General features: G+C 39.6%; 1 protein-coding gene across 1 annotated transcript in view; it reads right to left on the bottom strand.

Annotated features, from left to right (window-relative positions):
- Nucleotides 1-25385, bottom strand: part of LOC124608423 (polyribonucleotide nucleotidyltransferase 1, mitochondrial) — a 142776-nt gene that overhangs the window by 73756 nt on the left and 43635 nt on the right. Inside the window, exons 3-4 of the mRNA XM_047139984.1 lie at nucleotides 16104-16277; nucleotides 13187-13380 (exon numbers count right to left, since the gene is read on the bottom strand). Coding sequence (XP_046995940.1) covers nucleotides 13187-13380; nucleotides 16104-16277 — 368 coding nt within the window. The remainder of the gene's footprint in view (nucleotides 1-13186; nucleotides 13381-16103; nucleotides 16278-25385) is intronic.

Consider the following 25385-nt stretch of genomic DNA (forward strand, 5'->3'; position numbering starts at 1 on the left):
AAGAGTGTAGGGGAGGTGGGATATAGGGCTTCATGTTGTGATGGTAAACCACAATATTAATTTTCCAGTTGGGTATCACCCTCAAAAGCCAGGATGAAAGTGCTGGTATTGGCCCAATTGCCCGTACGACCTCTCTGGACTCAGCAGACGAAATGAACGCTGCGCCATATCAGATTAGTCCTGAGTTCCTCATCATATTGAAGGAGGAGGTCCTTGTGGAAAATAATGCCTTGTGTCTTATTTAAGGGCTAGTGAGGAGTAATGCCCACTGGGATGTCTTCTAAGCACTCACAAGCACAACGGGAAGCTGATTGACTGGCAGAAGAGGTTTTAATCAGTGGAGAATCAGGTCGCATCTTACTAAAGGAGTCAACTTCACCAAATTTATCTTCAATGAGTTCTACAAAAAACAATGGTTTGGTAGCAGTGAAAGTGTCCCCGTCTGTCCTGGAACAAACTAAGTAACAGGGAAATGGTTTCACCACAAGCTGGCGGGCTTGGCCCTCCTCCCAGGAAGTGACTACGGAGGGAAGGCCAAGGTATCAAGAAAAGGAGCAGAGAGGAAACTGTTCCTATCTGAAGATATGCCCACAGAAGAGCAGCTAGAAGTGCGGAGCTTAGTGTGCTTCATATCCAGAGGGTCCATCCTGGTACCTCCCACTCTGATCAGGTGCTCACCCTATGATGTCACCCGCACACGTCACCTAGGCAGACATGAGGCAATGACAGCTCAGGTTCCAGTGGTGAGCACCCTGTGTTGTGAGGAGGCTCAGCCAGTTGGGTACATAACAGCCCCATCACGTGGGCTAGCTGTTGCTGGTGACCTAGCAGGGAGGGGGCAGGGGCGATGTAGACTATGTTGAGGAAGGAGGGTGTGGAGGGAGGAACCCGCACTGGAGATGCTAGGAAGGGAGTTTTCCCAAAAGGGGCTCACACTAAAGAAACAACTCAGAAAGGGAAGTCAAACCTCATGGGGGAACAGAAAACACAGAAAAATATGGGAGAGTGGGATTAAAGTCCAAGGCCATAAAGAAATAGCAAAACCGAGGGAATAGCTGGATCATCAAAAAGGGAAATATTGGAGAAAAAGATGAGGGGCAGAAGGGGGAGGAGTGAGGATGGGAAGGCATGGATAAGGGGAAGGAAACGCAGCTCAGACAGAAAAGAGGCTGCACTAGCTCAGTGCCATGTGCAAGCCACCCACACATGTACCCACAAAAGGTTTATGGACCCCTGGAGGGTGATGATGCCATTCTGTTCAGTTTCCCTGTGCCAATTATTATTTTAATTGTAAAAAATTTAAACTATGAAGAACATGTATCATTCTGTTCTGTTCAAGTCTGGCCACTTCGGGATAAACTTAGATGAACTTATTTAAAGTTTCTTCATGCCAAAAATTGTACACTGTGCTGTGTTCTGTGACAAAACAAACCAATGTGAAGTTGTTATGTGATGAAAAGTAATTATAACATCTGAAAACAGTAATCTGAACCTTTTATTTACAATTACGCTATCCTGAATATTTGAATCAAAATTGGTTGCTTTGAAAAGAGGTGTGATTGAAAAATTAACTTCTACGGAAAATACAAAGATAATAAGATCTCTGGTTTTTCTGTGCTTTGACAAAGTTATGACAGAATTAATCAATATTTTATGAAAAGAAAGTCACCACAAGTGATCTAATCATGCAAGATATAACACCTACTATTACTGAGAGAGCTCATAGTGAAAACAGTTTCTATAATAATAATAATAATAATAGTAATAATAATAACATGAGAGCTATCAGTTTGAATACAAAGAGTAATTCTTGATACCAACAAGGGAACATCCCCATTGCATCCTCCTCAGATTTAGTGAGAAGAGGGCCCAGTGGATAGCCCATCAAAAACTGAACACAGATAAAGCATGAAAAAAGGAAGAAAGTGTACTGAACTATGAAAAAATAAGCAGAATAAAAACAGCGAATGGTCCAAGCTTAACAAGTGCAACAGTGAGTAGAATGTAAGAACCAAGGCGTTGCGGTAAGTGGTCATGGTGTTGGACTGCAAAGTGGGTGATTTGTGTGCTAAAACCTCTCATGTCATTTATTTTCATTTATTTATTTTTATTTTATTTTATTTTTTTCACTGCTTATAAAGCTGTCCACATTGAAATGTTTGTTCTCTTTCTGTAGTCTTGGCTGTTGTCATACTATACATTAGTTATAGAATTTAAGTCATGTGGTGTGAATACATTACCGTTGCAAGTGAATGTGACAAATAGTGAGAGCAGGCGAGATAGCACACAAACGTTTCACAGACACGAAAACAATACATAAATGGCTGTAACTATGTTACAACAAAGGAATTCAAGAGTCAAAACTTTCAAAATGGAACACAGCTTCAAAAACATTAAAAACATATGTTTTGACAGAGTACAGAGAATCTGGGCGATCGTGAAACTGTTGTGTTCATTTGTTGCAGCTTATGTGACAAACTATTATGTTTTCACCACTTTCTTGGGAGTGATCACATTCACATTCACATGAACAACTAAACTGGGCAAGGAGACATATCTCTCTCACTCACCCGGCTCTCACTCTCACTATCATATAACAGACATACTGTCACTAATGCCATGCATTACACACCAGATGTGTTTCCCAGTGAAGGATTCGGCTGACTTGTCATCTTGTCATCAAAGGTTTGTGGTTCCCATTTGAAAGCTATTTCCTTTCAGCTGCTGCTAGAGTAGTTGTGCAGAATTAACTTTCATTATAGATCCCTTCCTTACAACCCGCTGTTGCAACACAGACACATTTGAATACAGTGAAAACTGAAAAGAAATAAAATAAATAAAAGGAAAACGGGAGCTTTGAACACAGCTCGTCAATTTGCCAGTCCAACACCGTGATCACTTGACCATGACGCCATTGCTTGTGTCCTTCGCTCAATGTTGCACTTGTTAAGTTTTGACCATTCACTGTTTCTATTTTGCTTTTTTAATTCACAGTTCAGTACACCTTCTTCCTGTTTTCATGCTTGATTTGTGTTCAGTTTTTAATGGGTTGCCCACTGGGCTCTCCTACCACTAAATGCAATGAGGAGTTTCCCTTGCAAGCAACAAAAAAGTAATTAATATTTGGAGGCTGTTATCTTATGTTACCATCCAAATGTAAAAACTATCTGGATGCTACCAATTACCAACGCCTAATAAGAACTTGCATGCAAAATGAAATCGTACTGATTTGCAACTATCTAATTAAACATATATCCAGAAGAAATATGATGTTTGTGGTGTGCCAGCCTATGGACACACAAAATGAGGAGTATCACAGTGACATGTAAATGCAAGGCATCAGATTGACAGTCACTCAAAAGGATGGAGGGGGGGGGGGGGGGGATGTGGGTTGGGGTTGGCAAGCTTGGGTGTGATTTAGATATCGCTTCATACCCCACTGCATCAAACAGGGGATGGTATACATCTGAATGTTTCCAGTAAGAATTTACACTTACAACCAATTGCCATAAGCATTCAACACACTCTCACTTTTTAAAAAAAAGATATGTCAAATGTTTCTGAACAACTAAGCTGGAGAATAACTTAAACAGAGTCAAAGCAATTAGTAAAAACTGCAGCTTTGACAGTATGATGGATACATCTTCAACAACCTAAGACTTTGCTACAATGTCATGTGCTTTACACTATATAGCCAATGATTCATTAGGACTTAATGTACATCAAAACAAAAATTAATGTACCAAGTTTTTCCAATGTATAAGATGCATTTGCTTGACATGAACACCTCCAAAAAGTTTTGGAAAGTATTAAGGTCTTGTAAGCAGTAACATCAAGTAGAACAATTTGTTCCAAATAAGTGAGTAAATCAACAACACCTTCATAAAATTTAACAATTACAACAGTAACATATTCTTGAACACCATTTACTTCCATAGATGTTGATGCAAAATACCATGTTTATCTAAATGTAAGCCGACCTGGAAGCATGCCAAACCCCAGACATCAAACTCAAGGGAGAAAAAAAATTAACGGTTATTTCAAGTCGTTCTTAAAAATCAAAACAAATATAGCTCATCATATGATGGATAAAGTATAAAGTGGCCCCACCTCTCGGAGATTTGTGGGGACTAGTACTTACTTGAAGTAAATCGCATGGAATTAAATTTAGCCTGTTGGATACTTAAATTTACTGTTACTTCAAAAACAGTGACAGCAGTGAAAATTCACAATATCTATTGAAATATTCTGAGCACAACTGGGGCAGTAGGGCCACAAAAGCATTTACAGACTATACTGCAACTCATGTTTGAGTTGTGCATTCTTTCCATATCACATGAATGTCATCCAAAGTATTTTTTTTTTTATTTCTTTCAATAAAACTGTTTTCATCCAAGAAAGCTACATTTCAGTTTGGCAGAGTACTGCACTTTATTTAAAGAATATAAATTTGGCAACTCTACATATTCAAGACACTCATTTGTATCAGCTCTGCCAGACGTTGCATAGGGTACTTTATTAGATGACTTTTGTACCCTTCTAAACAATATAATTTGTCCACACAGAATCAATTCCAGCACAAGTAATCTGTACAAAGTGCAAACTGTAAGTATTGTCATCACTGAGGAAAATCTCTCTCTTGCAGCGTCTCCTACATCTGTCAATATTGTTCGACAAACAAATTTGGGCAAGGCCACCTACAATACCGGCTGTCGTAATTAGGAGCCACACACAGGTGGGTTGTGGGCAGTGATGCTAAAGGCAGGTCTCACTGCACTGCAGACCTGAACACAGTAGAGATTTTTGTTGTTTCCTTATATGGTCGGTCAATGCTAGTATTGTGCATGGCGAGCAGTTTTATTAAGAGGAAAAAGGGGGTTTCATCTTTTTTTTTAATTTTCTATTTTAATTGTCTTTCTATGACACACAGTACTGCCTCCTTGGGAAGACAGTGCTGGAGCCTGAGTCGGCATAGTACCAGATGTTTTGTGTAACACAAACACTCAGTCCAAGCGAACATTGTCCCATGGTAGTACCGCTGAATACAGATGCTATGTTTAGTACTGCTGACTGAGGGACACCTACTGACGCACCATCTGCCCACAATATAAAGATTGGGGGGGAGGGGCAGGGGGAATCACATGGGGAATGACAGACGGGTTGATGAGAATGTGTCGGTACTGAGAACATTCTCTTGCCTGCCAGGCTGGTCCGCAACCAGACATGTCCATAGTTCCACCCTCTGGTGGCGCAATGCCTCTCAATTTAACTGTGGCAGCCTCCTGTTGCCATTGCGAATTTGAGTAGTGTACCCCTCTGGTGTAGGCTTTTGGAGAAATAAAACTTCCACTGGTAACTGGAAACAGTCTTTTCTTTCAAAGGTTTTTTCCTACCATCACCAAGTGCCCTGCTTTCCACTCTTTTTCCCATCCCAACTAAGTTCAGCACCTACATTATAAAGTCTCGTAAGAATTCAACTTCTTTCACCATTTAGGAGAGGACCATTTTTTCTAGGAAATAGGCTCACGCCGGTTCATGGTAGACCTCAGACCTGTCTTATGAAGAAACCTTCAATAATGTGGCAAACAAAAATACAAATTTACAGCACATAACAGAACAAAAAGACATAAATAATTATCACATGAACACACAAATAAGAAACACACATGATGTCTTCTCATTTGTAGCAGTATATTCTAAATACCGTCACATACCTAGAGAGAAAATAAATCAAAAATGAAAAGCAAAAGTACAACACAGAAATTTTGCTTGTTTGGCAAACCTAGCAAGGCACCACGATGACATTGTTATACAAGTTAGTCCACTGTAATACCATGTCCTCTGTGAACTAGCCACTTTCATTAGCATGTACAATAACACTTTTTTGAAATACTTACAACTTGGGTAATGTGTTGCATTAAAAAACAATGAATGGTGGCAGTTTATAGCCATTGGCTATATAAGCAAGCATGATATACTTGCCCCGCTTTTCGCCACCCGCAGACAGTGTCTTGACATCTTTGTTCCTTTTTGTTTCTACCATATAATTTGTTGGCATATCAAAATACACCGGAACTTAATCCACATTACCTAGTGGACCAAGAAGATATTTATTTTCAGTGCACCATCTGATTATGAAGTGCTGAAATTCAATAAGTTTTTCCTTATAGTTTTCTGGCACATTCTGTGCAACTGAAGTGCACTTACAATGAGAAAATCCCCAACATTTCATGAAACCAGCAACTCAACTGCAACTGAAGTGCACTTACAAAGAGAAAATCCCTAACGTTTCATGAAACAAGCAACTCAGTTGTAGCTTCCTTTGAAATTCATGATTTTCTACTGTTGAGCGATTTCATGCATTTTAACTTGGCTAATTTCTACTCTCACAGGTAAGCACTTCGTCATTGCTCCCTAACAAAATCATTCAGCTCAACTTCTTATGTGTGATAGTGGCCCAGATAATATTTTCCTATTGCTGGATGAAGCTAAAAAGAAAAAGTTATTCCTTTTGCTGTGTCCACCACCTTATGTTACTCTCATCAATCCTGTACCACTGCCCTGCAGCAAGATTTGATGTTTCCTATGTGAGAGAAATAACCTCTCTTTTCAACTTTGTGAATACATTCCATCATGGCAGACTAAGATCTGGCACTTCACAAAGGTACTAAAGCAGACTGAAACAAAGGATGAAATACAAATGCAAACACTGTAGCTAGCATTGTTCTCATAGGCCTTGGGGTCAGTGGAAGAAACACAAATGAAGTTTGAGGGAGGGTGTGTGCAGAAGGGGGTAGAAATCTCTCTCAGAAGTAACAAGGTTTTATAGAAGCTCATTTACAAGGATGCTGACACTCAAATATGGAATGTATTTGTACTCATGACTATAAAATTAAATTGAGGTAGTGAAAAACTTATTACTGTTATGGCTTGATTATTGGCAGCATTGAAAATTTCCTCAATGTACACTGACATGTGCAGACAGCTTCAGACAGCTGAAGCTATAGAAATGAAAAACTGGTCCTACAATGCTTGCCAATTTCTGAAAGTTTCTTTAAAATATTCATATTGATGGTGTTTACGTAATGAGATTTATTTTTATGCTATGAATATTTGAAGAACTGCTAAATTCAAAGATAAGCAGTATTAAATTTTAATTTCCCCCCACAATAAAAAATAATTAACATTCAATACTTGAAGCACAGTGGCTTCTGTGGCAAAATAACTACTTGTGGTAGCTTCTAGCAGCATTTTTTGGAATTTTCTTAGGCTTTCCCCTTAGTCTAAGCCACAGGTGCATTTTTGGACCACAAAAACGAAAAAATAAGGTAGGCCTCCATTTCAGCAAATACAGTACATACCATACAGTAATTCAGAGACTTCATGATTAGATGCAGTTGGCAATATATAATATGCAATCCAACACCATACATTTGTTTGTTTCATGGAACTTGTTTGTGCCATTGGTGAATAAAATGGGGTGGCAGTCTGTAAACCTTCCAGTGTTTGTTCTCATTGTTTTGCGTGTTATGTCCTGTTGGTTTGTTGGTTGAAGTGTGCAAGTACATACCATTGACTGGACTGTGAATAGAATGTACAGTTATTCAAATTCTCTGCATTACGCTATGTTATTAAACATGTTTTTGCGATAACATCTACGGAAGTACATGACAGTCAGAACTGGGTTATTATACCAGATATTCAAGTTGATAGAGAGAATGATGATGATAGTGATATACTCCTAATTTAGAATATATAATCCACACAAAGTTATTGCTTGCAAGATATTGTTACTTTTCAATTTTGTTTGGATTATACTGTTACAACATGCAAAGCCTATAAAATTGGGCATACGCCTCTAGAAGGATACAAGTTGGTATCACATTGCTGTTTGCATAATATAATGAAAAAAAAAAAAGAGGGGGCTTGCTATACACACAAAAAGTGGAATAAATTCCCAGTTAGTAGACATAAATGAGTCCTACATCGAACAGCTCTGAGTGCTGTGCTTCAGTAATAGACTTGCAAACATACAGTATAACAGTGTACTACTGCAGGAAATCAGATTGAGTACTAGTACGATGAAGCAGGCATAACAAATCCTTACATCTGGTGAATTAAATGCTGTTTAAATCTCACTTAGTACAGATTGACAGCAACTCGTGCTATTGGTGTCCAGTTTTGTTTTATTTACCAGTCATGCTGCAAACAGTAATAGGACATAATGCAAGAGCAATGTATACCTTTTTTTTTCCAAAATCAACTGTCTTTCACAAAACAGATGAGAGCCCCGTTATACTCATAAATGGTTAGTCTGACCAAGATGATCAAAAAGCATCAATAAAGTTCCCCACCAATCAGATTTAGCTAAGATGGGAAAGGTGCAGTTTGGCAGAATCACAAATGCTGTGTGTCACTAGTCAGAGATTTTCATACACAAACAGGAAGAGGAAGTTTATCAAAGGCACACAGGACATAAGGAATTAAATTGTTCTCTAAAATATTCTTACAACACTTTGAATTCATAACAGTAGAACCTCATTTAACGAGCACCTGCCGTAATGTGCAGTTCGCATAACAATCAAAACAAATTATAAAAAAATTACTAATTTAACAAGCGATTTTTCACATAGTGAGTGACAATGATTTAGTATAATGTCACCAGCTGTTTGCGCGTAGCAAACGTTCAACAGTATGAACAACTTTCATTGTCAGTAACAGCATATGAAAAATGTCTTTTGTATGTACTGCAGTCCAGGTTTAGCGCTTTCTGCTACCATCTTAGTACAGCTTGTGATCACATATTTTTCTAAACTTGTGTTCACACAATTTTCTTTCTTTTTTTGTGCAACTTTCAATAATCTCCATAGAAATGTCCCAGAAGATAAAAGTGCAAGGATTTTACCATAAGAGTTAGAAAATGACCTTAGATATGACATGTGAAATCATTGAAAAATGCGAATGTGGTGTGAGCATTGCTGATTTAGCATGCACGTACAATTAGTCTACATCAACTATTTGCACAGTCCTTAAGAACAGGAACAAGATTAAGGACACAGATGTTTCAAAGGGAGTGACAAGAGTTTCTAAACAATGGTTTTGTTTTCTGGACAATGTTGAAAAGTTGCTCCTTATATGGACATACGGAAAGCAATTGCAATGTGAAACTTTTACTGAGAATATCACTGTGAAAAGGCGAGAGTGATTTCTGACAGTCTCGCTAAGAAGGCGACAGAATAATCAGCAGCCGAAGAACTGTTTAAGGGAAGCCTTATGTGGTTCGAGAAGTTTAAGAGAAGAACCAACATCCACAGCATTGTCAGGCATGGCGGAGCAGCCACCTCTGACACAAAGGCAGCAGAAAGCTTCGTCAGCAACTTCAAGATGCTCGTAGATTCTGAGGGTTATCTGCTGGAACAGGGTTTTTAACTGTGATGAGACTGGTCCAGTCTGGAAAAAGATGCTGAAGTTTACCTTTATAACAGCAGAGGAGAATGCCTGGTCAGAAACCAATGAAAGACCATCGCCCACTGCTATTCTGTGCCAATGCAAGCAGTGACTTGAAAATTAAACTGCAGTTTGTTTACTATTCAGAAACTCCACGAGCCTTCAAAAATTGTAAAGTCCAGAAGAGCAGGTTAAGTGTGATGGGGAGGTCCTACAACAAAGCTTGGGTGACATGTCATCTTTTTTGTGACTAGATCAATGAAGTGTTCAGTGCTTTGGTGAAAAAATATTTTCTTGAGATGAATCTGCCACTCCACATCTTGCTTGTTGTGAACAACGCTCCTACGCACTCTCTAGGCCTACAAGACCACCTCCTTGAAGAAGTTCAATTCATAACGATCCGATTTTTGCCTCCCAACACCACTCTGATACTTCAGCCTATGGACCAGCAGATTATTTCCAGCTTTACAAAGCCCTACTCTAAAGCACTTTTTGAGCATTGCTTTGAGTTGACTGAAGCTACCAATCTCACTCCCAGAGAGTTTTGGAAATATCACTTCAACATAGTTGCATGCATCAAGATGATCGAAAAGGCGTGAAAAGTGGTTACCAAGAGAACTCTCACCACTGCTTAGAAGAAGCTTTGGTCAGAGTGCACTGTCGAATGTGCCTCTCAGGCATTTGAGTCAGTACCTGTGGAGCCTTTAGTCAATGAGATTGTGTCTTTGGCCAAAAACATGGGACTAGAAGTGGATAACAATTATATCAATGAGCTTCTGGAAGATTGCAGCCAAGAAATGACCACTGAAGAGCTTATGGAGTTGCAGTGTGTTTCACAACAGGAAGTTGTGGAGAGGAGTTCTTCAGAGGAGGTGGAGGAGGAGAAGGAGGTGGCAGTAACAGCAAAGCAGCAATCTTCTGGCGCAATAAGAGAAATGCTGAAAGCATAGGAATCAGTTGCCTTGTACACTAAAAATCATTATGCAATAAAGCAGTGGCTACACGCACTACAAATTTATTTGACGATAATGCTGTGTTGCATTTTTGCCAAGTGTTGAAGCATCAGCAGAAACAAATGACTATAGACAGCTTCCTAGTAAAAGAGAATTAGTTACGTATTGTGAATAATAAAGTACATAATACACCTAAAAACAAAGATGATGTGACTTACCAAACGAAAGTGCTGGCACGTCGATAGACACACAAACAAACACAAACATACACACAAAATTCAAGCTTTCGCAACAAACTGTTGCCTCATCAGGAAAGAGGGAAGGAGAGGGAAAGACGAAAGGATGTGGGTTTTAAAGGAGAGGGTAAGGAGTCATTCCAATCCCGGGAGCGGAAAGACTTACCTTAGGGGGAAAAAAGGACAGGTATACACTCACACACACACTCATATCCATCCGCACATACACAGACACAAGCAGGAAATGTCTGCTTGTGTCTGTGTATGTGCGGATGGATATGAGTGTGTGTGTGAGTGTATACCTGTCCTTTTTTCCCCCTAAGGTAAGTCTTTCCGCTCCCGGGATTGGAATGACTCCTTACCCTCTCCTTTAAAACCCACATCCTTTCGTCTTTCCCTCTCCTTCCCTCTTTCCTGATGAGGCAACAGTCTGTTGCGAAAGCTTGAATTTTGTGTGTATATTTGTGTTTGTTTGTGTGTCTATCGACGTGCCAGCGCTTTCGTTTGGTAAGTCACATCATCTTTGTTTTTAGGTATATTTTTCCCATGTGGAATGTTTCCCTCTATTAATTCAAAGTACATAACACTGTATATATAATTTTCTTTGAATATATGGCATGAATAAGATAAAATGTTTAGTACTTTTTCTGCATGGAATACATTATTGTATTTTATATTAATTTATATGGTATAAATTATTTTGATTAACGAGTGTTTCACACTATGAGTAATATTCTGGAACAAATTACACTTGCTATGTGAGGTTCCACTGTGTTTTAAAAAGTTGTTGATTTACAGCTTTCAAGTATTTTTCAAAAATAATGATTTTTTGATTTCTTTCTAATGTTGCCACTTTTAGATATTTCATGAATTCCCTTATGTCAGCAATACAGTTCACTTTTGATAACATTCTAAAACTGCAGAATCAAATCTGTTGTAATGTCTGTCATTGCAAGTCCCAATTTGGAATTCCATATTCAAATCTGTTTCATTTATTGGGAGTTTGTTCCACTTATTACTTCACCTTTTGTCACAATGTATAAAATGTGGATGTTGTCTTCAGATGAAACCTTGTTGCAGATCCACCATCCACAAAAGCACTCATCACAATGTCATCACAGAGAAAGCAGCAGTCATTGTTGATGTAATCGTGGTGGTGGTGGTGGTGTTGGTGGTGGTGGTAGCATAGTGTAATAGAATTGTTATTATTATTATTATTATTATTTCTTTCCTTTCTCAGATGCTATTATTATTATTATTATTATTATTATTATTATCATCATCATCATCATTATTACGGTCTCCCTCTACAGTTTTTGCCCCACACTCTTCCTTTCATTACCAAATTGGCAAATTCTCCATGTCTCAGGATGTGTCCTATCAAATGATACCATCTTTTAGTCAAGTGGGACCATAATTTCATTTTTTCCTAAATTTGATTCAACACCACCTCATTAGTTACTCGATATATCCCTCTAACCTTCAGCATTCTACACCCATTCTGTATTTTATAACCCTTCCCTTTCAGCCATCATCAGTTATTTTGCTGCCCAAATAGCAATACTTAACTTAGTACATTTAGTATAACATTTTTAATATAAATCCCTCAGCAACATTGCCTGATTTAATTCAATTACATTCCATTACCCTCATTTTACTTTTGCTGATGTTCACCTTGTACACTCTTTTCAAGATGCTATCCATTTCACTCTTGAAAAGAGGTTACAAGATTAACTCTGTAGACAAACAGCAACAAACTGAAAATTACTCATTCAGTTCATCCCTCCAGAGGTCCCAAATGTGTATACATTTTATGTAACTATTTATAAAGAACACAAACTCTATTTATCAAATAAAACAAAAGAACACAAAAATCAATGCTGAATCTCCTCAACAATAATATAACAATTAATAATCTCCCATTTGTCTTTGGAGAGTCCATGCCACTCAGTGGCTTTGCTTGGCAATAGCCAAAAGAAAGAAGGAAATAGGAAAAAGTACTATATTCTCTTCTTTTCCAATGTCATCCACATTACATTCAATGTGAATACATGGATGGTTGCACATTCAAGGCAAATAGTCTCCTCTGTATGACATACGGCCCAATAGTGTAAATTTCAGAGAAATATCTAGAAAACTGACAAAACCATCAAGGAATACAGTGATAGCAACAGTAATCCTAATAAAATGAGCACATGAACAAGTACGGATGCAAGGTAAAAATCTTGGTCACTTTTTTAGTAGATTATGTGCCAGTTACGACTATACTGCTCTTTCAAAATGCTGTCACAGCAATATGAAGTAAAGGTCAAAATTTTAGTATATTCTCAAACACTTTGTCATTTTATCATAGCTCAAACTGCTTATGTAATTATGTGTTTGCAAAGTCACTGCTTTAACTGTTTAGTAATGGTAACTTTCCCATTTTTCAAATACTTTCCCAACCGCAGTGATTATATGGAAATGTCTAATATCATTAGCCTGCACCAGTAAGTATGACTACATTACAATGCTACACATGTATCGATGGACATCAAACTGATCACTAACCATTTGATTCCAGTACTTCAGCACTTAATCTGATAGAGAATGGAAAGCCTGTAGGCACTACAGGTCGTAAACCCTTCTCTGCAAGAGCACCGTGCCCAATTTCTCTTCGGCCAACACCACCAGTACGTCCAACTTCTTTTGTTGCATACGGAGGAAATTCATAATGAAGGAAAAAGTTCTTCTCCTTCAATCCACTGCAGAATTAAAATTTAAAATTGTAAAACAATTGTCAGCACAAAAAATTAAATATATGAGAATAGTAAAAACTATCTGGTAGACAAACATATAAATGTTACATGGTACCCAGTGAAGAGCAAGCCTTTCCACTGAATTGTTTCCACACACTGTGTGTGTGTGTGTGTGTGTGTGTGTGTGTGTGTGTGTGTGTGTGAGAGAGAGAGAGAGAGAGAGAGAGAGAGAGAGAGAGAGAGAGAGATTATGAATTGAGTGACTCATGTTCTTGACTGCCTCTGCATATAAAAAATCCATCTTCCCCCAGTACTGACTCAGTTCAAATACAAGTTAATTAAAAATCATACAAACTGGGAAATAACACTAAATGTATTCAACAATGCCTGCACTATGTTTAATTAGCTAAATCTATATCAAATCTGTTAACTATTAAATTTCATTACATCATACATGGACTTCAAACATAGAATGCATTTTAATGTCGCACCACAAATAATTTTAGCAGTCATATTGTGTCAAAGATCACTAAATCTGATCAATTGAAAGCGACGAAGAGAAAATATGTGTATGTTGTATGATACAAGAAATTTCTTTAATCAGAAAGTACTCTCCATACTATTTACATAGTCTTTGTAACAGCACTTCAAGAATAATTGTGAACTGTTCTATCTCTAGACGTAATATGTACGGCAAGCAAGTAATGTAATAAGTTACTTCAGGAGAGAGTAAGAACCCCCTCATCAACCGTTCAAATAGTTAAATGTCAGACACTTCCTCTCACTTAATATTTAATGACAAGGGCTAGGATTAACCAAATTTAATGATTTGCTAGTTATTATTTTCTTACAGCATTTGATACAGGCACCACTTTAGAATAATTCCAGTATCAGCATTTTGTATCTTTCCTGCAGTCTCGTTTTTTTTTTTTTTTTTCAAAGTGTTGCATTGCTCTTTCAATACTACATATTTTCCCATAATTCACTAACCTTTCCTCTTCTTTCTATAGATTACAAAGAAATAATCAGGCCCCATCATTCTATTCTGTGTATTCTGTTCTGAACATCAGTGACCATTCCCTAAATATTTACTCAAAACTTAAGAGGCTGATGTAGAACTATTGGGTCACTGAAATGGAGCATTTAAAAACTAAAATGGCACATCAAATTCAGATACAGTTCGCCATGGAGTTGCAAATCAGCCTTTAGTACATACTCAAATGTACCAAGCAGGCAGTAAATGTGATTACTGATTCTCCATCCTGTGAAAAAATTCATCACAAAAGATGCAAAAAGCTCAAAGAATCATGCACGAGTATTAAGTTGTGCCCAGTGCTGCAACATACAAAATAAACATTTTTATTAGTTTAGTTCGCAATATCAGACAATGAAAAATCCAGGATGGCATAACTAGAATATGAAACAGGGCAGATTGCTATTCACCACAGGGGAGACACTGAATGGCAGAGAGGTAGATATGAAAGTTCATTTAAAAGTAGATTAAGCTAGATGTAAGAGACAGACAATGGCCATAATCTTGCTAGGTTAAATAAGTACATAAATGAACCATCGGATGGAGTCGTCCTTCAAATATACATGAATTTCCAAATAAAAAATACAGCGTGCCATTTAAAAAAAGTCGCACTGCTGTTCATGTCTTTGTAAAAAAAACAAAGCTACAACGAAGGCAGTCATGCTGATTGATGTCCCCCTGCCAGCTAAAGAACATTTGCTTGAAACATTTTGTAATTTGCATCTGGACAAACAGTTATTTAGGGTGGTCAAGATAAATGGGACACCCTGTATAAAAGAAAAAAAACCCACACACACATTCAAACACTTACAATCCACATATGCATGGCTACTGTCAGCTCCAGATGCTAAGGACTCTTTCTGACAGCTTAGTATACTCTTAAATCTACTTTTACATGTGCCTGTCTGCTGCGTAACACCATTTCTAAGTAGTTTCAAGTATCATTCATCATTCTGATAGTGGCACGGATCAGTCCCTGACGGGACTGGTTCTGAAGCAGAAATCAACTGACCAACAATATTACGAAGATTTAGATGTACACAGAAAAAAAATGATAATCAAGATTTATTACAGTGGGTGACATGTGGTTCTACTGCCATGAACTTACTCAAAAAGAAGTTATACACTGGAAGCATGACATATTTCTGACTGCAAAGGCAGCGAAGTGGCAAAAATCAAGACAATGGTATTTTAAAGATGAGTCTATCACAACTACCAACATCTATGCTTTTGCAGCAGGGGTATATGGGAAGCTGTTATACACAAATTTCCAGGTGAACTTTTGCTATACAAAAACAACAATTTTGAATACTTACTATACAATTTTTTTATCATGCAGTGTAGCTTCACAGAGGTACAGAACCCACCCTGTTCCCATTTAATAAACAATAGGCATTTTCTTGCTGGAACAAACTACATTTACATTAAGGTGACAATTAAAAAATCACAAAATTGTTGAAGAACTAAGGTGTTTTCCTTGAATGCAGCAAGGTGTCTGAACAGCGAAGATACTTCCTTCTCTTCTGAGGTATCTGACAATGAGCACTAGAGCCAAAAAGGGGTAAGCACATTTGAGACGAGAGAAACAACAATGATAAATAAAGAGCTATGCATTATCAACATTTTTCTTATACTTAAACAGCTAAGTTATTTACTACTCCTACTACATATTCCCTCTTTATGAAAATAAACTAACCTGGTAAGTGTAGTAATTGGATCCATTCGCAGAGCAGAATCAGGAGAGTCCAAAGCAACTGTGCAGAAGACTTGAGTTTGACCTCTTTGGAAGACAGCTGAGCCATGGAGCGGCCGGTACATTCCCACCTGGCATGACATCGGCCGTAGTTCCTCCAATGTACGACCATCACATCTGAATGTTTACATTTGAAAGAACTTCAATATGTTGTCTGGCTTACCATAACTATCACAACCCATTCCCAAATTAAAAAAAAACACACACACACACACACACACACACACACACAAAACAATGTTGTCATAATTCTGATTATCAGCAGTGGCGACTTTACACTGTGACAGCATGTGTGTTTATGGAGTACTGCTTACCAACTTAGTGTGAATTACAGACTTACCAAGTCCGTTTGAATTGTAGACTTCAACAATTCCACGTGTTACTGATGGGCCAGCTGCTTTTGTCATATACATTGTGAATGTTCAGTTAGTAATTTGTATGATGAGAAGGTCACAAAAAAAGCAAAATCTGTCAAGTTATGTAGAAGGCTTGGGCATCATCAGCAATGTGTGATACGCAACTGTGTGATATGAAACTGACCCACAGAATTGAAGTTCCTGTAGTGAACTGCAGGAACAATATCACTGTGACATATACAGTGTTCATGATTTAATGGTTGTCGTTAAGGTGACTCAATTTTCAGTAGATGAGTTCACTGACAATAACCAAAAATACCAAGTGAGGTGCTGCAGTGGTTAGCACGCTGGACTTTTATTTGGTAGGAAAACGGTTCAAACCCACGTCCGGCCATCCCTGATTTAGGTTTCCCATGAATTTTTAAAGGGCGCGGCCAATTTCATTCCCCATCCTTCCCTAATATGAGCTTGTGCTCCGACTGTAGTGACTTTGCTGTCGATGGGGCATTAAACGCTAATCTCCTCCTCCTCCAATACCCAAAAGTGCCACACATCACTTGCCTCCCACTCACTGAACAAGGTATATTAATAAAACTTAATGAGATACAAGACTAATCCATGAATGGCTCAATATACAATGGTTGTGTGAGTGCAGAAAATAATAACACTACTATCAGCTTATCATAGTATTACTTGTTGGCAGTAACTGGAGGGGGGGGGGGGGGGGGGCCAACACCAGGTGGCCCATACTTCTGCTATGGTACACCGTTTCTTGGCTGGTGAATATGTCTGCCCAGTGTGTTATAAATCCAACCATATGAAAGAAGTAGACATAGTCCTACATGAAACTGCACAGCTAATTACTGGACGCCTGGAACCAACTCTTGTTGATAAAATGCTCTGCAAGACAGGCATTGTTTCTCCTGACGTAGAGCAAAAATTTCCCTTAAATGCTAAAAGGAAGAAAATCGAAGAAAATGAGTTACACCCATTGCATGGACATACTCCACGAAGACCCAGGACAAGGTCTAGGAAAAGCTAGTTAAGTCAACATTTGCACTAAATACGTCAACCGAGGAAGCCAGAGAAACACTGGGCAGCCAAAATAGGTTATTTCTAAGAAGGGCTAAAGTCAATAGAATCCCTCCCAGCCAGACACAACTTACAGTGAGCCACAAGGAGATTACAGAACAGATTACTAAAGGGTGTTGGCAGATCTGAGAACAACCTAATGAAATGGGGATATTTACAAGGGCCACCACCAAGTCAATGTGGAGAAGCATAGACAACAAAACATCTGTGTCATTGTTATGTTGCCATGATTCTTGGAATGGACTGGAGTTGTTTACGGTACAAGAAAATGTACCTGTTGCTCATTTCTGGGCAAAGACTACTCAATTTTAATTTTTTATGTATAAATTCATTCTCTTTCCTTACCTAAAACTATAAATTTATAGAATCTTACGTGTGTGCTTCCGACTCGAGCTAATAAATGAATCATATTATTGCACTGCATTCTCCAACAACGTATTCAATTATATATGAAGCTACAGAATCATGTTATCCTTCCACAAAATGGGGTTGTACTGTCTACACAACCAACAAAATAAACCAATTCCTCCTTATGTACCCTTCTGTTCCCAAACCCTCGCAACTTGGGCCAAATCCATGTGAAAGACCCAGATGTAAGAACTATCCAATGCATCCTCCCAGCACATCCTTCTCTAGTCTTGTCACATTTATATCCAGTTCCATTCTAAGGCAAATGGTAAATGTAAACTCAGTTATCAACATCATTGTTGGTCTTACGTGCATATGTTCACCAACCAGCTATCCATCCATTTAAATGGCCACTCCCAAACTGCATCAAAGTTCATTCGTTGCTGAAAGACATTTACCATTTGTTTCCTTCTCTTGCCCCCTTCCTCCCTCCAAAAATCAGCTTCTCTGAATAATGCAGGTGGAAACTTTCCTTACACCTACATATATACTCTGTAGGTCATTGTAAAGCACATGGAGGAGGGGACTTCATGCCAACATTAATTACTTTCTATCCCAACATTTATTAAGTTCTGCCCCATTAGAGTGAAAAGAAAAAGGGTTGTTGTAAAAGCTCTATGCTTCCCCAATTTCTACTATTTTCATTGCATCTATATGAGATTGATGATGGAGCCAGCAGAATTTTTCTATAATCACCATGAATGCCTATCTCTAAATGTACCTACAAGATATTGTGAGATATTCTGCACTGCTTTCAACAATTTCCACTCAACTTCCTTCTTTAAACTTTTGTATGAGCTACTCTGACCCATTACCCTCATAGCAACAGGCCTCCTAACACTATAGCAGTGTTCTAAAACAGGTAACACTAGAGTCATGTATGTATATTACTTAACAGATGCACTACATTTTCTAATAATTTTTATCAGAAAATCCATAACTTATTTCCTATCCTTTCTACTGATTTCTCATGTTCTTTCCTTTTCACACCATTTCATAGTTTTTTATTTGGTATGTGACAAGCTCCAAAAGAAAAGAGAAGATTTGGGTTCCATGTCTCTTTGACAATCAAGTTGTCACTAACAGAACCCAAGCTCTGATTTATAAGGACAGAGAAGGAATTGGTTGCACCACTACTGCCTGGGTACTTTCTACTTATTGCAGGCATTATCTTCAATTTATTTGCACCTGGGGAGAAATACCATTCTGTACATTTAGAGAAAATATTGTCTAAATATTTCTTTATTATTGTCTAATGATGATACTTTCTGTAGACAAGAAAAGTTGCTTATGTCCCCGTCTGACACATCTGAACTGGAAAATGTATTAGGAACAGAAGAAATACTAAAATACAAAGCTGAAGTTTCAAACCAATTTGTGATTCTAACAAGGGAACCTCCCCATCGCACCCCCCTCAGATTTAGTTATAAGTTGGCACAGTGGATAGGCCTTGAAAAACTGAACACAGATCAATTGAGAAAACAGGAAGAAGTTTTGTGGAACTGTGAAAAAATAAGCAAAATATACAAACTGAGTAGTTCAAGGGAAGATAAGCTACATTAAGGACAATGAGAATGCAGGAGACCCGTAGTCTCATGGTAACGTGAGCAGCTGCGGAACAAAAGGTCCTTGGTTCGAATCTTCCATCGAGTAAAAAGTTTAATTGGTTATTTTCAGTTTATGTGACAAACTCTTATGTTTTCATCACTTTTTTGGGAGTGATTATCACATCCACAAGAAAACCTAAATCGGGCAAGGTAGAAGAATCTTTTTACCCATTCGCCAAGTATACAAGTTAGGTGGGTCGACAACATATTCCTGTCATGTGACGCACATGCCGTCACCAGTGTCTTATAGAATATATCAGATGTGTTTTCCTGTGGAGGAATCGGTTGACCTATGACCTTGCGATCAAATGTTTTCTGTTCCCATTGGAGAAGCAGGTCCTTTCGTCTACTAATCTCACGGTTTTGCGATGCGGTCGCAAAACACAGACACTAAACTTATTACAGTGAACAGGGATATCAATGAACGAACGGACAGATAATAACTATGCAAAAATAAAGAAAGTAAAATTTTCAGTCGAGGGAAGACTTGAACCAAGGACCTCTCCTTCTGCAGCTGCTCACGCTACCACGGGACCACGGCACTCCTAAGCTCACATTGTCCATTTTGATGCTTATGTGGCCCATGGACTACTCAGTTTGTATATTTTGCTTATTTTTTCACAGTTCCACACAACTTCTTCCTGTTTTCTCAATTGATCTGTGTTCAGTTTATCAAAGCCTATCCACTGTGCCAACTTATAACTAAATCTGAGGGGGGGTGCGATGGGGAGGTTCCCTTGTAAGTAGCACGGGAGAAAACCATGAAATGATCAGTAATGAGAATAGAATAGAGAGCAAAACAGAATAAATGAAGTCAATAAAATTTTTCTGGGTTTATGACCATAATTTCAATGTGCAAAACTACCTGCCAACATGAACAGAGAAGACGGGTACTGACCTCCGACATCTTGGCTGCCAGCAATGACAGTGTTACAGGACAACAGCTCACATGAAGCAACACACACAGGCACGTGGGAGACCGCAGCAGCCATAGGTACATAGAGTACTGGCATGCCTCAGTCAGCGCTAGAAAGCAGGAAAACAACGCCATGTCACAACTGCCACCTGGTTTTCCATTCGCCAATTTCTACCAATCACAAGCAATAATGCTAACATCAGTCAAAACGTCGGGTTTCCACCAATGAAAATAAACAATAAAAACATCAATAAAGAACTTATAACGTCCCTCCCTTTCATCCTTAACAGCCTATCAGAATTAGGTAACACCCACATCTGCAAGTATTGAAGAAACAAATTTTTCTCATTCAGCAGTAAACAAAAACACCCTGAAGGACGTCATTTGCAACAGTGACTGAAACATTGGTAGTTTTGCATACTGACAATGCAGTCACTAACCCAAAAAATTTTTACTGACTGTGACAATGACTGTAGAAGCTTACACTTATAGAATAAAAGAAGTCATCCTCACAGCTACAAGTAATAATCTACAGATAGTAAAAAATGGCAGGATGATTTGGTCTGATGAAGAATATCAGGAACCTGAACACAAGGTTATGAAGTTATGCAGGAAATGGCAAAAAGCAAATAATAATACTGAAATAGAACTTATTTATCAGCAGGCACAAAAGCCAGCTAGCAATACAAACTGTACAGAAAAGGAACAATACCTAGAATAGATTGAGAATGTTCGCAAATATCATAAAAATAACAGCATTCACAAAATGTATGGCACAGTCAACAAAATTAAAAGAGGTTTTAACTAAAAATCTAAGGCGATGAAGGATAGGAATGACAATGTGACTACTGAACCATGCAAAGAACATTTTGACAATCTACTGAATTATTCTGATCCAGAATCATCAATTTCAAATTCCACCAGTGGCCCCAATAATGGACAGATTCCAGAACCAATATATGAAGAGATATTGGGAAGTACCAAAAACCTAAAAAATGGCAAGTCAATTAGAAATGATGGAACTTCATCTGAGATACTAAAAAATGGAAGGGAAGCAATACATAGATGTTTGTTTAACTGATACATGCAATCTGGAAAACAGAGACCACACCAACAGAAAGGAAACAATCATTAATGGTTCAGATACTTAAAAAAAGGGGACAAAGAAGACTTCAGAAACTACAGGGGAATACCATTAGTTAACACAGCCTATGAAATTTTATCCTGTTTATTGCTAAACCACTTGAAACCATATGCAGAAAATATAATCAGGGATTATCAAAATGGCGTTCACAGAAATACACACATGAAAAATAGTTTTGCATCACCCTGGTTCCCAGAACTCCTGAAGACAGATGTTGACTGTGGATATTGTACCACAGACACAGTCCCTTTGACTGTTCAGAGATGTCACTAAATCCGCTGAAAGATGCAAATAAGCATGCATGATCAGTGCCTATAAGACGGAGGGGGTCTGACAGCCGATCAGTTCCAGTCAGTTCACCAGGAAGGAGGTACACGGCTCATGTTGTCTGTAGTTGAACAACGCCTGGACAGCCAATACTGGGGTTCAATCACGTCCGCATTGTTACTTTGTGCCAGGAAAGGCTTTCCACAAGGGAAATGTCCAGGTGTCTCTGAGCGAACCAAAAAGCGATGTTGTTCAGACATGGAGGAGGTAGAAGAGACAGGGACTGTCAATTACATGCCTTGTACATGCTGCCCAAGGGCTACTACTGCAGTGGATGACCACTACCTATGGATTATGGCTCGGAGGAATCCTGACAGAATCGTCACCATGTTGAATAATGCTTTTCGTGCAGCCACAGGACATCGTGTAATGACCCAAACTGTGCGCAACAGGCTGCATGATGCGCAACTTCACTCCCAACATCCATGGTGAGGTCCATCTATGCAGCCACAACACCATGCAGCGTGGAACAGATGGGCCCAACAACATGCTGAATGGACCGCTCAGGATTGGCATCACATTATCTTCACCAATGAGTGTCGCATATGCCATCAACCAGACAATCGTTGGAGACATGTTTCGAGGCAACCCGGTCAGGCTGAACGTCTTAGACACACTGTCCAGCAAGTGCAGCAATGTTGAGGTTCCCTACTGTTTCGGGGTGGCATTATGTGGGGTCAACGTATGTCGCTGGTGGTCACGGAAGGCACTGTAAAGGCTGTAAGATACGTGAATGTCATCCTCCGACCCATAGTGCAACCATATCAGCAGCATACTGGTAAGGCATTCGTCTTCATGGACGCCAATTTGCGCCCCCCCCCCCCCCTCCCCCCATCGTGCACATCTTGTGAATGACTTCTTTCAGGATAACATCACCACTCGACTAGAGTGGTCAGCATGTTCTCCAGATATGAACCCTATCGAACATGCCTGGGATAGAATGAAAAGGGCTGTTTATGGACCTTAGGAGGTATGTCTTTCCGCTCCCTTAAAACCCACATCCTTTCATCTTTCCCTCTCCTTCCCTCTTTCCTGATGAAGCAACCGTTGGTTGCGAAAGCTTGAATTTTGTGTCTATGTTTGTGTGTCTATCGACCTGCCAGCACTATATATATATATATATATATATATATATATATATATATATATATATATATGGAAACATTCCACGTGGGAAAAATTTATCAAAAAACAAAGATGATGTGACTTACCGAACGAAAGCGCTGGCAGGTCGAAAGACACACAAACAAACACAAACATACACACAAAATTCAAGCTTTCGCAACCAACGGCCGCCCCACCAGGAAAGAGGGAAGGAGAGGGAAAGACGAAAGGCTGTGGGCCTCAAGGGAGAGGGCAAGGAGCCACCCCAACCCCGGGAGCGGAAAGACCCACCTTAGGGGGAACAAAAGGACAGGTACACACACACACACACACACACACACACACACACATCCATCCACACATGGTGTATCTGCGGATGTGTGTGTGTGTGTGTGTGTGTGTGTGTGTGTGTGCGGGTGTGTACCTGTCCTTTTCCCCCTCTAAGGTGGGTCTTTCTGCTCCCGGGGTTGGGGTGGCTCCTTGCCCTCTCCCTTGAGGCCCACATCTTTTCGTCTTTCCCTCTCCTTCCCTCTTTCCTGGTGGGGCGGCCGTTGGTTGCAAAAGCTGGAATTCTGTGTGTATGTTTGTGTGTCTGTCGGCCTGCCAGCGCTTTCGTTTGGTAAGTCGCATCTTCTTTGTTTTTGGATGTATTTTTCCCATGTGGAATGTTTCCCTCTATTATATATATATATATATATATATATATATATATATAATGGAAGGAAACATTCCACGTGGGAAAAATTATATATAAAAACAAAGATGAGGTGACTTACCGAACAAAAGCACTGGCAGGTCGATAGACACACAAACAAACACAAACATACACACAAAATTCAAGCTTTCGCAACAAACTGTTGCCTCATCAGGAAAGAGGGAAGGAGAGGGGAAGACGAAAGGAAGTGGGTTTTAAGGGAGAGGGTAAGGAGTCATTCCAATCCCGGGAGCGGAAAGACTTACCTTAGGGGGAAAAAAGGACAGGTATACACTCGCACACACGCACATATCCATCCACACACCAGACACAAGCAGACATATTTAAAGACAAAGAGTTTGGGCAGAGATGTCAGTCGAGGCAGAAGTGTAGAGGCAAAGAAGTTGTTGAAAGACAGGTGAGGTATGAGTGGCGGCAACTTGAAATTAGCGGAGATTGAGGCCTGGCGGATGACGAAAAGAGAGGATATACTGAAGGGCAAGTTCCCATCTCCGGAGTTCGGATAGGTTGGTGTTGGTGGGAAGTATCCAGATAACCCGGACGGTGTAACACTGTGCCAAGATGTGCTGGCTGTGCACCAAGGCATGTTTAGCCACAGGGTGATCCTCATTACCAACAAACACTGTCTGCCTGTGTCCATTCATGCGAATGGACAGTTTGTTGCTGGTCATTCCCACAGACATACCAACAATTAAAGGGAACAGCCATGGGCACCAGGATGGCCCCCTCGTACGCCAACCTATTCATGGGTCGCTTAGAGGAAGCCTTCTTGGTTACCCAAGTCTGCCAACCCAAAGTTTGGTACAGATTTATTGATGACATCTTCATGATCTGGACTCACAGTGAAGAAGAACTCCAGAATTTCCTCTCCAACCTCAACTCCTTTGGTTCCATCAGTTTCACCTGGTCCTACTCCAAATCCCATGCCACTTTCCTTGACGTTGACCTCCACCTGTCCAATGGCCAACTTCACACGTCCGTCCACATCAAACCCACCAACAAGCAACAGTACCTCCATTATGACAGCTGCCACCCATTCCACATCAAACGGTCCCTTCCCTACAGCCTAGGTCTTCGTGGCAAACGAATCTGCTCCAGTCCGGAATCCCTGAATCATTACACCAACAACCTGAAAACAGCTTTCGCATCCCGCAACTACCCTCCCGATCTGGTACAGAAGCAAATAACCAGAGCCACTTCCTCGTCCCCTCAAACCCAGAATCCCCCACAGAAGAACCACAAAAGTGCCCCACTTGTGACAGGATACTTTCCGGGACTGGACCAGACTCTGAATGTGGCTCTCCAGCAGGGATACGATTTCCTCAAATCCTGCCCTGAAATGAGATCCATCCTTCATGAAATCCTCCCCACTCCGCCAAGAGTGTCTTTCCGCCATCCACCTAACCTTCGTAACCTGTTAGTTCATCCCTATGAAATCCCCAAACCACCTTCCCTACCCTCTGGCTCCTATCCTTGTAACCGCCCCCGATGCAAAACCTGTCCCATGCACCCTCCCACCACCACCTACTCCAGTCCTGTAACCCGGAAGGTGTACA

Source organism: Schistocerca americana, chromosome 1, assembly GCF_021461395.2.
Source record: "Schistocerca americana isolate TAMUIC-IGC-003095 chromosome 1, iqSchAmer2.1, whole genome shotgun sequence".
Lineage (NCBI taxonomy): Eukaryota > Metazoa > Arthropoda > Insecta > Orthoptera > Acrididae > Schistocerca > Schistocerca americana.